The sequence below is a fragment of the Petaurus breviceps genome, unplaced genomic scaffold (genome assembly GCF_028583685.1).
Source record: "Petaurus breviceps papuanus isolate PSGF00001 unplaced genomic scaffold, PetGlider_PUasm1.0 81, whole genome shotgun sequence".
NCBI lineage: Eukaryota > Metazoa > Chordata > Mammalia > Diprotodontia > Petauridae > Petaurus > Petaurus breviceps.
The window spans coordinates 5899149-5914286 of NW_027186546.1; the positions used below are offsets into that span (position 1 = coordinate 5899149).

Sequence of the window (15138 nt, forward strand, 5' to 3'; positions counted from 1 at the left end):
ACCCAAACTACCATACTTCCCTATATATAACTGGCACTTGGTAAACATTTGCAGAGCAAATCATTAAGTAAACAAATGATTAAATGTTTTGGCTAATTGTTGCTGCCAGTGTTGCTATCTGTGCATTCAAATAAAGATCAGTGATTAAGAAGAAAATTGTTCAATGGTTTGGGGGCGGGGGGGGGGGGGGGGTAATGAAGTTTGTAGGACTTGTTCGGGTTCATAACCTTATCTTTTCAGCCAAGTAGCAATTGAGTCATTTTGTAACTCAAAATAAGCTATCCTAGTAGACACAAGGTTGTTTTTTTAGTTTCTATGTGTTCTAACAATTTCACTAAAATCTTACTTCAGTATGTCCTTAAAGCAATTCTTTTACACTGCCAACTTATAATTCACCCTCTTCAACTCACTATAAATATGGTAGCTATCTGGGCATCTACCAATATGTGTCCATCTGATTAAAGTATCATTTTGATGTTAGCTACATTCCAGGAAACTTCTCGTTTTGCTATTCACTGTTAAACTAGTTCAAGTTTCACTTGAAACTAAAGATAATATAAAATTGTAAAAGATCCCAAAGGGACGTATTTGACAGTTCTAAGTTTCAAAGCCACATAGAAGACAAATTATTTCAATCACTCTATAAACCATTGATTTGTCAGAGAACTTGCTGTACCCTATTTGCCAACATCACAAATAAGATGTCTCATAAATTATTTTTCTATTTTCATTTCTATCAGCATTGCTGATTGAATCTTGTATGAGATGTAGCTGAACCAATTGATAACTTGGAGTTATGTGTTGCCCATGAAAATCATAAGCTGCATTGACATAACATCTCTCACATATACCTCTTTCTCTTCCCAGACTGCTTGTTGGTCTCCCTGCCACAAGCCTCTCCGCACTCCAGTTCATGCTCCCCTCAGCAGCCAAAGGGATCTACCTAAAGCATAGTTATCACCATCTCATGTCCTTGCTCAGTCAACTCCAGTAGCTTCCTATCACTTTTAGGATCAAATAGAAAATCCCATTTTGGGGGCATTCAAAATCCTTAATAACCAGGCTTCTCCCTACTTTCCTAGTCTTCTTACCTGCACATATTCTGTGATCCAGCGACACTGACCTCACTTCCTTTTCCTCAAAAAAGACCCTCCATCTCCTGACTCTGGCCATTTTCACTGGCTGTCCCCCATGTCTAGAAGGCTCTCCCCCCTCATCTCGACCTCCTGGCTTCCTTCAAGCCCCACGTAAAATCCTACCTTCTGCAGGAAGTCCTTAATTCTTGTGCCTTTCTTCTGTTGACAATGTCTAATTTATCCTGTATATAGCTTATTGGTACATACTTGTTTATATGCTATCTCTTCCAGTAGTAGACTATGAGTTTCTTCTGAGCAGGGATGGCCTGTCTTTGTTCAGAAGAGCCTGACACACAGTAGCCACTGAATAAATGTTTATTGACAAATGGGCTTTTACATGTAAGTTGTGGTACCTGAAAGGAAAACCTCTTCAGGCTCATGGTCAGTTCATAACTCTGCGCTTACTTGATAAAGCCATCCAACTAGGTATTGAAAATCTTCAGGAATCACCTATGAAAGCTGTTTGGTAATTGCTACAAGGACTTCCAGCCATCAAAATTTATTGAATTTCATAATTCAACAAACATTTAAGGACCTAATATATTATGTGGCAGGCACTGTGCTGAGCACTAAACATATAAATACAAAAATGAGAGCATTCCTGTCCTCTAGGGGCTAACATTATGCAAGAGGGAAAGGAACAGGTTATTGTAGCACCAACACAATGTTCACAGTGCCAATGGCAACTGTACATATGTTGGTATAGTGCTCAATTATAAAACGTAACAGACTCTCCATATATAAGACAGAAGCAAAACATTTATTCAAATACCAGAAAACCAAATCCCCAAACCAGAAAGTCAAATTCATCATAGTAGCAAAGAAGTTAATAAGTCTTAACACCACAGAGAGTCACACTATCCTTTAGCCTTCCCACAAACCAACACAAGCCTAGCTATTCAGCTGGTGACAAACACTCACAAGCCTAGCCATCTCCCTCAGATGCATCCTCTCTTCCCTCATCTCTAACTGCTCTTACATATGATACAGTAACCTGTTAAAAAAAAAAAGTCTCTAACAATTGGAACCTTCTTGAACAAGGTAGCCCTTGAGCTGTTCCTTGAAGGGATCTGAGGATTCTAATGGGAGAAAAGGCATTCTAGGCATGGGAGACAGCCTGCAAAGACTAATAAAGAGGCATCTTTGAAACACAGCCTCATTTCACATTGCTCTCCTTCAACAGTTCCATGTTTCAGGAAAACTGAACCTCTTCTAATCTTGTTCCTCCAACTCAACATTCCATCTCCCACTACCACTTATTCCCATGATGCACCTCTCCTCCCACCCCTCCAGGCCTAAAATATACTTCCCTGGTCAATTCTGTCCTTCAGACTCATTATCTTCCTTCAAGGATCATCCTCTATGAAGCCTCTCCCACTGTTATTAGTGATGTCTCTCTCACTCCTCAAATTACCTTGTATTGACTTATAGTTGTATGTATTGTATTTGCCCTTAGACTACAAGCTCCTCAAGATCAGGAATTGAAATATTTTTACTTTTGTATCTTCAGTGACTAAGCATAGTGCCCAGTACATAGCTGACATTTTAAAAAAATCTGCTAAATTAAACTGAACCTGTCGTGTCATTAACCACAACTGAATGAACTCAACATACTGCTTACAATTGGATCTGACATTGAAAAGATAAGGAATGATTTGGACAAGATGCTGACAAATAAGATATATTAATAGATATTTGTTGAGCACTTACTGCTCACAAGATCCCAGATGCTGAGAGGGAGGAGGAAGATAACAAATAAACATAAAGTTCAGTTCATGACATTAAGGAGCTTACAAATTTATTTAGGGGGCAGTTAGATGGAGCACTGGATAGACTCTCAGGCCTGGAGTCAGGAAGACTCTTCTTCTTTAGTTCAAATCTGGCCTCAGACACTTACCAGTTGTATGACCCTGGACAAGTCATTTAACTTGGTTTCTGCAAAATGAGCTGAAGAAGGAAATGGTAAAACACTCCAGTATCTTTGCCAAGAAAAACCCTAAAGGGGTCATGAAGTGTTGGACACAATTGAAAAATGACTGAACAACAACAAAATCTATTTAGAGAACCATTTTAATTTGACAGACTTCACTGGAAAGTCTAATTTGCTTATTAACTGCCAGAGGTTGTCCTCCTGAAAGTAGCAGGTGCTTTTTCAAAGAAAAATTGTAGAGGTCTTGGTATCTTTTCTGCAATCATATCTCTACCATGAAAAAATTACACGCTCTTTTCTGAATTTAAAACAACCATGGAGAATATAGAAGTGCATTTGAGATGACACTGTGATCTGAAGGCTCTAGGTAAAGTCTAGTTAGCAAAGAAAGGGCTGCCACACTCCTATTTCTTGCCTTTCTTCTTGAAGTTCCGGCATGATATTGTAGAAATAGATCTGGTCTATGAATGAGACATCCTGGCTCTGTCACTAACTTCAGGACATCAGGCAAGGTAATTATTTTCTCAATGGTCATTTCCTCCTTCGTAAAATGATAGGGATTGCTAAAGTCCAACCCAGCTCTAAAATTTTATAATTCTAAGTTGGAAATTCCAGTGGTGAGCTGTCTGATAATGTTTCTTTGGTTTTTTTTTTTTTCCCAGTCAATTTTCCCAAATGAAAAGGCCCATAGGATCAAAGATGTAGAGGTGGGAATGTCTTCAGAAGACATCTCAGTCCAACTCCCTCAGTTGAAAGATTAGGAAAGGGAGGTACAGGGAAGGGAAAGTAATCTGATCAAGATTACACAGGAAGCAAATATTAAAGGTTAGATCTGAACCCACATACTCTCTTACAATGATGCCTACATTCTTTACACCATGCCACAACATAGAAACTTTCCCCTAATAGTGCAGGATTTCTGTTCTTCTTGTTTCTATTCAATGAGAATCAAAGAACCATCAAAGCTCACTATTTGTAACTCACCATCAAGGAAATAAAATGTGTGTCTTTGGGGATCAGTTCAGTGTAAAAAATGATACAGTAACAAAAATAAATTATTCCAGATGAGTAATTGTATTTTCTTTTTCAAAATTAAGTATGTCAAGTACTATAATTTTTCATGTGGTTCCCTCAATAGCTTTTACAATAACTTTAGTTAAAGAAAAATTACATGTTGAAAATTGAAAAATAGTGGTTTTCTGACCCATGAGGCTGCTTTTTCATGTGGATACCACCATCCTATAAATCTCCATGACACATTCAACCTCTGCTATTATTAGCAGTTATTGTTAATAACCCCCAAAAGTTCCTGCTAATTTTGTAAATATTGACCAAATCCACCCATTCGCTTTACTTGGGTCATGATGAACCTATCAGATGATTATCATCAATCTGAATGTCATTTGAAATAATCATCAACCTGAATGCCACTTGAAATAATGGCTGAAAAAGTAACCCACACTGCCACCATTTACAAATATTTTGACCCTTACATTCCTGTTCTCGTTTATTCTTTTACTCTTAACATTAGCACAAATTGAGCAGTTGTTGAACCACCAATTATGAAATACCATTTATTTAAAATATCTTCAGCACTGGCCCTGGAGTCACAGGCCCATGAAGTCCCTCAGTCAGCTGAGTTCAAATCTGGCTTCAGACACTTAACACAAAAAACTAACCGTGTGACCTTGGGCAAATCACTTAACCCCAATTGCCCCTCCAAAAAAAAAAAAAGGCAAAAAAAATCTTCAAATAATTCATAAAATGTTTTTATTTTAAAAGAATAGAAAACACACCTAGAGAGAAGTAAACATAGCAACTATGATTAGTAATATGACATATATGATAACTAGGATGTGCTTTTTTATTTTCACAGCACCCTTAATCACACATAATTATACATACAAAAGCTAACACACTCTGTGACTAGCAAAAAAAAGTGAGGTGTTTTTTTTTAGCTATAAGCAGTGTGGAAGGTTGTCTCAGCCATGCCTTTCAGAGTACATCTATGTGAAGAGGACTTCTTTGCTATATATAATTATTGCATCTCACACATTAAGAAAATTCATATGTTTAACTCTGGTCTTTGCTTATCTTTTCCAGTAAAATACATATATTTATTTCAAACAGTTCATTACATTCAACTCTCTAATAACTCTCTAGGTGTTTGGGGGCAATAAGGAGGAGGAACAAAATGGGTAAATGAAATTTGTAAAAATTAAAAATTAAACCCACATCTCCATTTTAGCCAAAGATTTTAAACCATTCTCCCAAAATCTTCAGAACTTTAGTTCTTTATGTTTTGTTGAGCTGCATATAGAAATACTTTTTAGAAGTTAAATGGACAAAAGAAATTAGCTAAGGACATAGATTGCCCACAGCCTAGATAATCAATTAATCCCCGAATATTTGAGAGTTGATTGTAATCAACAACACAGTACCATGCTCAAAGCATACATAAAATACCTACTGGGTGCAAAAACAAATAAATAAAGGGGGCTTTAAGGTTCTTTTTTTAAGAACTCAAGAAAATAAAATTTAAAGTGCATTACATTCCTGCATGCCATGCTTCACTCAACCTTACCTATAGAGGTTAACATCAGATAATTGGTTAACCAAATTAAACCATCAAGCTTGTGTCCTGTGGGATTAAATTAGTACTTCAAAATTCACTGAAAGTACAGTTCAACTAGAAAAAAATGTAAATTACCAAACCTTTACATAATATATAAAAAGCATTCATCAACAAATGAAACAATTCTAAAAGCAATAATATTCTCTCTATTTCATTAATCCAGACATATTTATACTTAGCTTGTAACTTATCCTGAAAGTTTTCTATTCATCACAAAATCCACTATTTTTAAATCACTCCTTAAGAAAGTGATGAAGTATCATGACTGTCCTATTAAATTACTCATGTTATTTATTCAGTCACCTAACCTAAAAAGCTTTAAAAAAAAAAACCTCACAGTGATTTACTTTCACACAATATACCTAAAACAAATGTATCTAAACAACTATTTCAGATGTTGTTGTCATCTATGAGCAGATACTCATCTATGTTTTCTGATATATCATGCTTTTTTAAAATAATATTTTTCCCCAATTACATGTGAAAATAATTTTTAACATTTGGGGTTCTTAAAAATTTCAAGTTCCAAATTCTATTCTTCTCTTCCTCCCCTCCCCTCTCTCTGAGACCATAGGCAATCTGATATGTTATACATGTCATACATCATGTCTTAAGAAACCTATTCTTCTCAAACTTTAGGACATATACTCATTTAGAATAACAAATTGAGAATTCTCTGGATTCCCCCTATTCAGGAAGAGAGGAAGTAAACATTTTTCTAAGCATAACTTCTCACTCTTGACCTTCTAGCTTAAATCTATAAAGATTTAGAAATCTAAATGCTTTTCTGAGCATCAACCTTAGTAGGTGTTAAATGTAGCTAATCTTAGGTAAGCACAAGCAAGTTAGGATTTTTTTTTCTTTTTGGAGTTGTTTCCCAAACTCAGGCTAAATTGTAAACAGCTGAAGGGTTGATCTCCTTTGAACCCTGATAATTCACAGCTGTTCTGAATCACCTAAGTTTCATGCCTTCTGGCTCTGAGCCAATCAGAGGCCTATTCTTTGTTATATATTCTGGAAGGTTGGCATTTTGCTTTTGAGGTTTTGAATGAGAAGGATATTTTTATTTCCTGGTCAAGATTCTAAGTAGCCATATGTTCAGAACCTCCCAACTGCTTAGATTGTCTGTGTTCCCTCAATCTAGTGATGGATATAAAGTGTATAGCAATATTACTTTACTCAGACAGTTGGAGCCCTGTCTGTTGGTCTTTGTGCTAATTTTTCAGATTGTATTTTCTATACTCACTTCTTTCTATGTAATTAAAAGTAGGATTGTTAACCCCTCTTTGAACAGTCTTTCCTTTAAAAGCAGATCAAAGAACCTGTGTTAGGAGGCCATCCTGGCTGTGCTAGGGTGATTGCTATCACACCTTACCAAACCTAGTTGGAAGTTGGCTTAAGGAGTAATCTGATTTTTTTTGTTAAACTTGCCTCATATTTATTATAAACAAGTCATTTTAATGAATGCAAAAAAATTAGGTTGGAGCCCCTAAATTATCTATTCCTAGCATCACACTTTCTCATTCTATTGATTATAAAGAACTGTAATTCTCTTTGCAAAGAAATCTTTTCCCTTTTTAGGTTATATTTACATACATTGTCACCTTCACTCCTCAGTTTCCAAAAGGGATGAATATAAAACCAAGACCCTTCATTTCCCGCAGCATCCAAGGATACCCGCATGGCATTCTTCTCCAGTAAAGCAGGCAAGCGCTTGTTGACTGTTAGGTATTTGTTGCTTTTTATGTGCAGTAGCTGTCAGGAAAACAAATAATCTCAGTTTCTTGAATATCCATTGATAATGTTTTATACTTGTGTCATATAGATATCCACAAGTCCTTGAGGTAAGTGTGAAAGGAAGGAACCCTTTCACACCCACACCTATTTTAATTCAAAAAACATTTTTAAATTGCTTCTGTGCTATTGTCCTGTGCTAAGACACTGTGCTACGTAAGTCCTTCAGATACAAAGATAAAATACAATTTTTGTTTGTGTTGTCCCTGAACTCAGTTGATCTATTTTTCCTAACACACCTCTCCCAAAGTATCCCACAAACTAAAATGGGAACAGGATTTTTTTTTAAAAGAAAAACTTCAGAAATATTTTTACCCACTCATAGTAGCAAAATTAAATAAAACCCGTGAAATTGGAACTTAATTCTTTCACCCCTCCTCAAGCCCTGCACATAAAAGAAAAATAGAAGTTTTTTAATCTAAATAATTATATGTCCTGCTTTTTTTAAATCATAAACTAAATAATATGTTAAAAGTTCATAAAATGTGAAAAAATAACATAGTTGGGATCAGTCGTAAAGTGTGTATACAGGTTAATTAATAATTAAAATAGACCTGCTATTCAAATTAAGAGAAAAGTGTCATCTAACTTATTTAAAAATTGTCATATCTCTAACACTTAATAAGAAGATGGAATGGATTATTATTTAATTTAAGGTAAAAATGAGGAAGGATTACTATTTTCAAATACTTTGCATTAAGATAGAGGTTGGGCTTTTTTCAACTTTTCAACCAAGTTGGTTCACTATATACTCTAAAATTACATAATAGCTGGGTCCGTCTACATATACCTGCATAAAACTACTTAATATAGACACACCTTCAAATGAATAAAATTACATTACATATTAATTAAAAATATCAGAACATTGCCACCTGAGGACATCAGTTTAAATGCTTCAAAATATTATTCTATTTATATATTCCTATTCCTATCATATCTATTATATATAAATATATAAAATAAATGTTATATTTATAAATGTATAATATTATTATAGAGTTCTATTAAAATTTATATTTAGGACAGCCAAGTATGGCGGTGGATAAAGTGCTAAGCCTGGAAGACATCTTCCAGAGTTCAAATCTTATCTCAGATACTTACCAGCTGTCTTACCTTGGGCAAGTCACTTAACCCTGTTTGCCTCAGTTTCCTCATGTGCTAGAGAAGAAAATGGCAAACCACCCCAGTATCTCTGCCAAGAAAACCCCAAATGGGGTCACAAAAAGTCAGATATGACTGAAAAGCTACTGAACAATAGCAAAGATTTATATTTAAGGAAAATGTATCCCTTCCTTCCTCAAATTACCATGAAAATTTTGAACTTTTTTCAGGAGAAAAAAATCAATAAAATAGAGACTTACTTGTATCACATTACTATATTTAACAATTTCTCCCAATAGCTTCCTATTCTCCGACTCATTTTGTTTTTGTTCCAGTTCTGCAGCATGCTGCAAAATAATTATCAGATTATCAATAAGAAAACACAGTATCAAGGGTACAGTACCTGACAAGAAAGCTATTTGACATGAAAATTGGCAATGTGAAATGATATTTGTGGCTCCTATTACCCTCTACATCCCCCCTAGGATCTGGAATCCTTTCAAGAAAGTTCTGGTCACCTTCAAGCCTACCTGTGAATTCAAGAGTAACCTGAAGCTTCCCTATGTTCAGTTTCCTCATTTGAAAATGGTGGGGGTGGGGGTAGTAATTGCACATAAGTGTCAAAAATATTGTGAAACTCAAATGAAATAATATTTGTAAAATGCTTTACAAACCTTAAAACATGATATGGATGGTACTACTACTACTACTACTACTACAACTAGTACTATGACTATTACTACTACTATATGTCTTAAAGGTTGAAATGCTGATTCATGGGGAAAAACTTATCAGTTATTAGAGGAAAAAGGCCCCAGATCTACCTCCTCCCATAGGAAGTCCAGTTCCTAAGATCCAAAACCCAGAAATCCTTCTGAGTTCCTGATGTCTCTTATTCTTGCCTTATCAGATTTCTAGAAAAGTACATGGTTGGTAGGGAAAGAAGGAGAGAGGATATCTGGCTTTTTGACATACATCTCCAGAAAGTGGACTCTGGATTTGGAGTTCTCATCACCAAGCTTTGATTGTAGTATTTGCCAACTTCCGAGGTGAAAATGCTCACAATTTCTATCTCTTTGTTCTCAACAACACACTCAATCCCTCTGAGACAAGTTTTCTCAACTATAAAATGAGAGGGTTTGGACTGGATGATCTCTAAAGGGTCCTAATAAATGTTTTTAGGGGGTTAAACTCCAACATCCTTTGTGGATTTCGTACATCCTTGAGACAATGAGTAGTCTACCAAGTCTTTTGAGCAGGCAATGGGTGAGGTCCAGGTCAGACCTGGACCTCAGTTTTCTCAACCATAAAAGAAGAGAGTTAGGATAGATGAGCTCTAAGGTTCCCTGTAAGATATAAATCTTCAATTTCCATGATTTTATCTCATCAGGTAAGTTGTCCAAAGGACAACCATAAATGTCAGTGAAATCATCTCAGGTGAGAGACTTATGCATACTTCATGCCTTTACTACAGTAAAGGTTCAGGGCTGGGTGGTGCTGATAAATGTTTAACAACCAGTTTTCCAAAAATGCAGGACATGTAAGTTTAATCTACATTATTAACACTTTCTCTGCCACTTTCTTAAATCTAGACAATCAACAAAGCAATAAATCAAGCTTTGATTAGTAACATTCCCCAGTTTCTGGGTAGGGCTTTCTTAAGCCCATATAAGCTGGGTCCAGTACACCCTTAATTCAAGGACAGCTAATGAAAGGAACTTTCTGAAGGGTCCATATGGCAGCTTGGGCATAAGGGTTAATGTGATACTACAAGAGTTACTTCACCTACTAGTTTAGGGCTTAGATCGAAATGAATCTATGGTGGGTGAACAGTATTAGGAAGGAATTTTTTTTCATGTAATTTCTCTGAATACCTATTTCTGTAGGACCTACAACAAAGGCCTCCAACATTCCCTATAGACCTAAATGACTAATATTAGGGAACCCATGTAAATGGGGGAAGGATCTAAGTTTGAGCCAGCATTTAACACACTCATATAAAAAAGTGGTTTGAATGAGTAACTGAAAACTTAGAAAAATGTCTATTGTTCTATGAGATGAAATGTACCTATTGGCATAGAACTCTCAGGTATGGAAAAGATTTATAATATTTTACAAACAAAAGATTTTGAAAGACTTAAGACAAGTAGAAATAAGCATAGTGCAGTCTTACACATATGTGTATGAGTAAGTATATCTATATGTGTGTATGTTTATAGATATCTATGTATATTATATATACATAGATATACACATGCTTAATTGTAGCCTTCTTTAGGTCAGTTTTGGGGAGGAGGGAGAGGGAAAGAAATGAAGTAAAAAGTTCACAGAAGAGAACAAAAGAAAACCTATGAGGAAGCAAAGAAAAGCTGGGCAGTTTTGAAAACAATGTATTGTATTTATTATATAGGTTTTCTTTTGTTTGTTTTTTTTCTTTAAGCAATTGGGGTTAAGTAACTTTCTCAAGGTTACACGGCCAGGTGTTTCTGGGTGGGTGCTAAGTGTCTGAGGCCGGGATTCAATCCCCAGGTCATCCCGACACTGGAGCCGGTGCTCTTACTCGCTGTGCTACCTGGCTGCCCCTTATATAAGTTTTCTTGAAATATAAATGTATTGTTTATATTGAAACTTCTCTTATGTTCTGTTGTGTACATGGCAATTTTTTTTTCCTTTTCTCATTTTCTATTTAAGTTTAAAAATAAATTTGATTTACTAATAACTAAGGAGAGAGCAATTTTCAATGAATATTGAAGTGGAGGTTGAAAGCCAAACTCCTGAAGGTTAAAAGAGCAAGAAGAAAGGACATAGAGATAAGTAGAAAAGCTGGGTAAGCCTATAGACTGGTTTGTTGTTGGGTTTTTTTTAAAGCAATTGGGGTTAAGTAACTTGCCCAAGGTTACAGGGTCAGTTTTTGTGTGGGGGGGGGTGTTAAATGTCTGAGGCTGGAACCAATCCTCCCAACTCTGGGGCTGGTGCTCTTACTCACTGCTCCATCTAGCCACCCCCTATAATTGGTTCTTGAGGTTCTGAAGCTTGGTGCCACAATACCTTTCACAAACAGAAGTATGTGGAGTATGTTACCAACACAAAGGAAATCTTCCATTTGTATGCTAACAGACATTCTTTACAATAGTAGAAAACACCTCTGTAGAACACATGCCAACTGTTTTTGCCTTGAATATCAGAGGTTTATTGAATAAAGTTTTATCTGTGGTCATATTACATAATAAATTTTGCATAATCTTGATATGTTCAACATTTTATGTGAGGGAAGGCTTTAATTATGTGTTTTGCTCTACTAAGTCATTTTATAAAAAAAATAGTCAACAATATGAATATGGACTAGTCTCATTTTCTCCATCTTTTCAATATTAGATTATTTTAAAGATGTGTTCCATAATAGAATCTTGCTAAAAAAAAGTTCACCTTGTTTCAAACACTCATCTATAGTGCTCTCAATGCTGGTGTAGATTAGGTTTCTAAAAATATAAAATTTGAAAATGAAGCATATCTGTTTTTCATTGTTCATCTCTTTATGTCACTTTTTAAATAATAAAGAAATGATAACTAATAATAAAATTTTCTAAAAAAACAAAAAAAAAAACCTCAGACATGAGGAACCACCTATTCAAAGGCATGGAGGTAACAATAAAATAACAAGTATAGGAAACAGCTAGCAAGTCATAGTTAGAATAGAGTAAGGGAAGGGAAATAATATGAAGTAAAACTAGTAAGGTAGATTAGAACAAGATTGTGGAGGGCTTTAAATACCAGGCTAAGGATCCTTTATTTTATCCCAGAGGCAATAAGGACACACTCCAGCTAAGGTTGGATTGGCCACTCCTTACTCCAGCTCCCAAATGTATTTCCACCTGGGATCACTGAGACTCTTTATAGTGGGTTTTTGGTGGAGCTTTCTTCTCAAAACTTTCTACTTACATGCCAGTAAATGTTAAGTAGGCACACCCTATGACTTTAAAATCTCATCCAGGTTTACTAGCTGTGTGACCTTGGGCAAGCCACTTAACCCCAATTGCCCTGCCTCCCCCCCTCAAAAAGAAAATCTCATCCAGTTTCAATCTTTTTTTATTTCAGACATTTATGAGCTTACTAAAAGTTCAGAGGTATAGAAATGAAGAGAAAAGAGTTCTATTTTTAAACTAACTCTAACCTAAAGACTCACAAATAATAAACTATAATGAGCCTTACCTGTAATTTCTTAAGCAATGCTGCTTCTGTGTGGTTTCCTTGTTTAGCTTGCTTGGCCTTCCAGTATTGTTTTTGTGCAGAATATCGGTTCATAGGGCACACTTTAAAAAGGCAATCTGTAACAAATTATTTTAAATAAAAAGAATGGTTAATGCCAAATAATTTTCTCGAATTCCTATCATAGCCAAAAGCTTTTATGCTATACTTTTACAATTTTCAAAAATATAGGATATACTGTATTTATATATATACACTCAGCTTAGAGATGGCCTTGTCCAACTTCCTCATTACTCAACATTATTTTAAAAGAAAATGACCCTGAGAGACCAAGCCAACACAGCAGCATAGAAGAAGGAGCACAGCCCTGCTCCTCCCACAACTGTTCCAACAATGATCTATGAAGAATGCCAGAGGGAAAAAAAGGACAAATGCTCGATAATTAGGGGGAAAAAATAATTTTAGAAAAGAAACCCAATTAGTTGAGAGGACGGATTACTTTTTAATTGGCACATAGCTACCTAATTTCAGAACTGGCTGGTTTCCTATAAGTGACTTCTTTGGCCTTGGTCTGTTCACTTTCAACTGTCCATTCCTTAGGTCCATCTTCCATAGCCAAGCTGAAGTTGCATCACAAAGGTGATCAAGGTTGTCCCTTGCCCTATTACATACCCATCTATGTCCCATAATAAGTCACAGAAAATAAAAATATTCTGAGGGAATTGAACAATAATGTAGCATAAGAGAAAGCACCTTAGACTAGGAGTCAGAAAATGTAGATTCCATTGCTAGGTTTAAGTTCCTCATTTATAAAATGAAGGAATTAGATGGGATACCCAGTATCCCTCACTGCCCTGATATTCAAAGAATAGTCACTAATAGTTCAAAGTCTACTTGGCAGGATGTTTCCAGTGCGGTGCTCTGTACTAGCCCCTGTGCCATTCTTATCAATGTCTCCCAAATACATAGAGAGAGAGAGAGAGACAGATGACAATTATCAAATTGGAAAACAATATAAAGAAGGCAGAAATGATTAGCATACAAGATAACAGATCTAGCATTCAATAATATTCTTGACAAAATTATACAATCAGAGATTTAGAGCTTGAGAAGAACTTAGAGGCCATTAAGTCCAACCCCTCCAATTTATAGATGAGGAAACTGAAGACCAGAGAAGCTAAGTGACTTTGCCCAGGGTCACACAGCTAGTAAATATTTGGGATAGGATTAAAATTCACATCTTCCTGACTCCTAGTTCAGTGTTCCATCCATTATACTATGGTTTCCCTCAAATATAATACTCATTTGTTTTAAAAACACCAAAAAGCACATGAATAAACTGACCCTTCCTACAATTTTGAAGATCTATTTAAAACTAAAAGTCCAAATCTCCATAGCAAATAAAAACTGGAAACTTACCTAATAAGTTCAGGAACAGAACAAGGATGCCCATTATCATTATTATTATGCTATATTACACTGGAAAAGGTAGTTATAGCAAAAAGGGAAAAGTTTTTAAAGGAGGGAATAAATGTTGGGGATAAATACAGCTCTATTTGTAGATCATATGACAATTTACACACAAAATGCTAATGAATCAGCAAAAAATTAATCAAGATAATAAAGAACTTCAGCAGAGTAGTAAGACACAAACTATAATATCCAAGAAAAAAGTCACCAGGATAGGCACATGCTATGTATATCCTGGTGATTATATAGGGGAGCTGCCTTCATCAAACAAATCATAAGTTTGGAACAATGTATGCATATATAAGTATATTTACATGAATATACATTATATATATGTATACATATATATTGTGTACATGCACTGGTAGAAATCTATGATTTCCTCAATGTAATAAGCTCTCAGTGAGGAAATTCTCTTTAACAATGAAAAACAACAATTATTCTGCAATTTAAGGTCTTAGGGAGCTAAATGGGGCATTTAGAGTTCAAGTGACTTGCCCAAAGTGACAAAGGCAGTATGTGTCAGAGGCAGGCTTAAATCCAGGTCTTCCAGTCTCTTAGGCCAGCCTTATATCCACTATGCCAAGTTGTCTCTATTTCTTTATATCAGAAATGTAACTGGTAAATATTTAACAAAATAAATAAAAATATGATAAAACATAGATAATGTTAATATGTGGTTTTCTATTTCAAAATGCTGGCCTTGGTGATCCTTACATAATGTTTAGTAGCCCCCCTTTCCTAAGTTTGACACTACACCTTTATAGTATTAATTCACACCGCCCCCCCCCCAAAAAAAAACCCAGTCAGGATAACAATAATGGATAGCTACAATAATAGTGGCTGACATGAAGCCCTTCAAA

The 15138-nt window shown here is 35.5% G+C and overlaps 1 protein-coding gene across 4 annotated transcripts in view; it reads right to left on the reverse strand.

The window, feature by feature from the left end:
- Nucleotides 1-15138, reverse strand: part of LOC138176119 (inositol 1,4,5-trisphosphate-gated calcium channel ITPR2) — a 529530-nt gene that overhangs the window by 396201 nt on the left and 118191 nt on the right. For all 4 annotated transcript variants that reach the window (XM_069106877.1, XM_069106875.1, XM_069106876.1 and 1 more), the window contains exons 3-5: nucleotides 12809-12924; nucleotides 8860-8946; nucleotides 7298-7456 (exon numbers count right to left, since the gene is read on the reverse strand). In XM_069106877.1, coding sequence (XP_068962978.1) covers nucleotides 7298-7456; nucleotides 8860-8946; nucleotides 12809-12924 — 362 coding nt within the window. The remainder of the gene's footprint in view (nucleotides 1-7297; nucleotides 7457-8859; nucleotides 8947-12808; nucleotides 12925-15138) is intronic.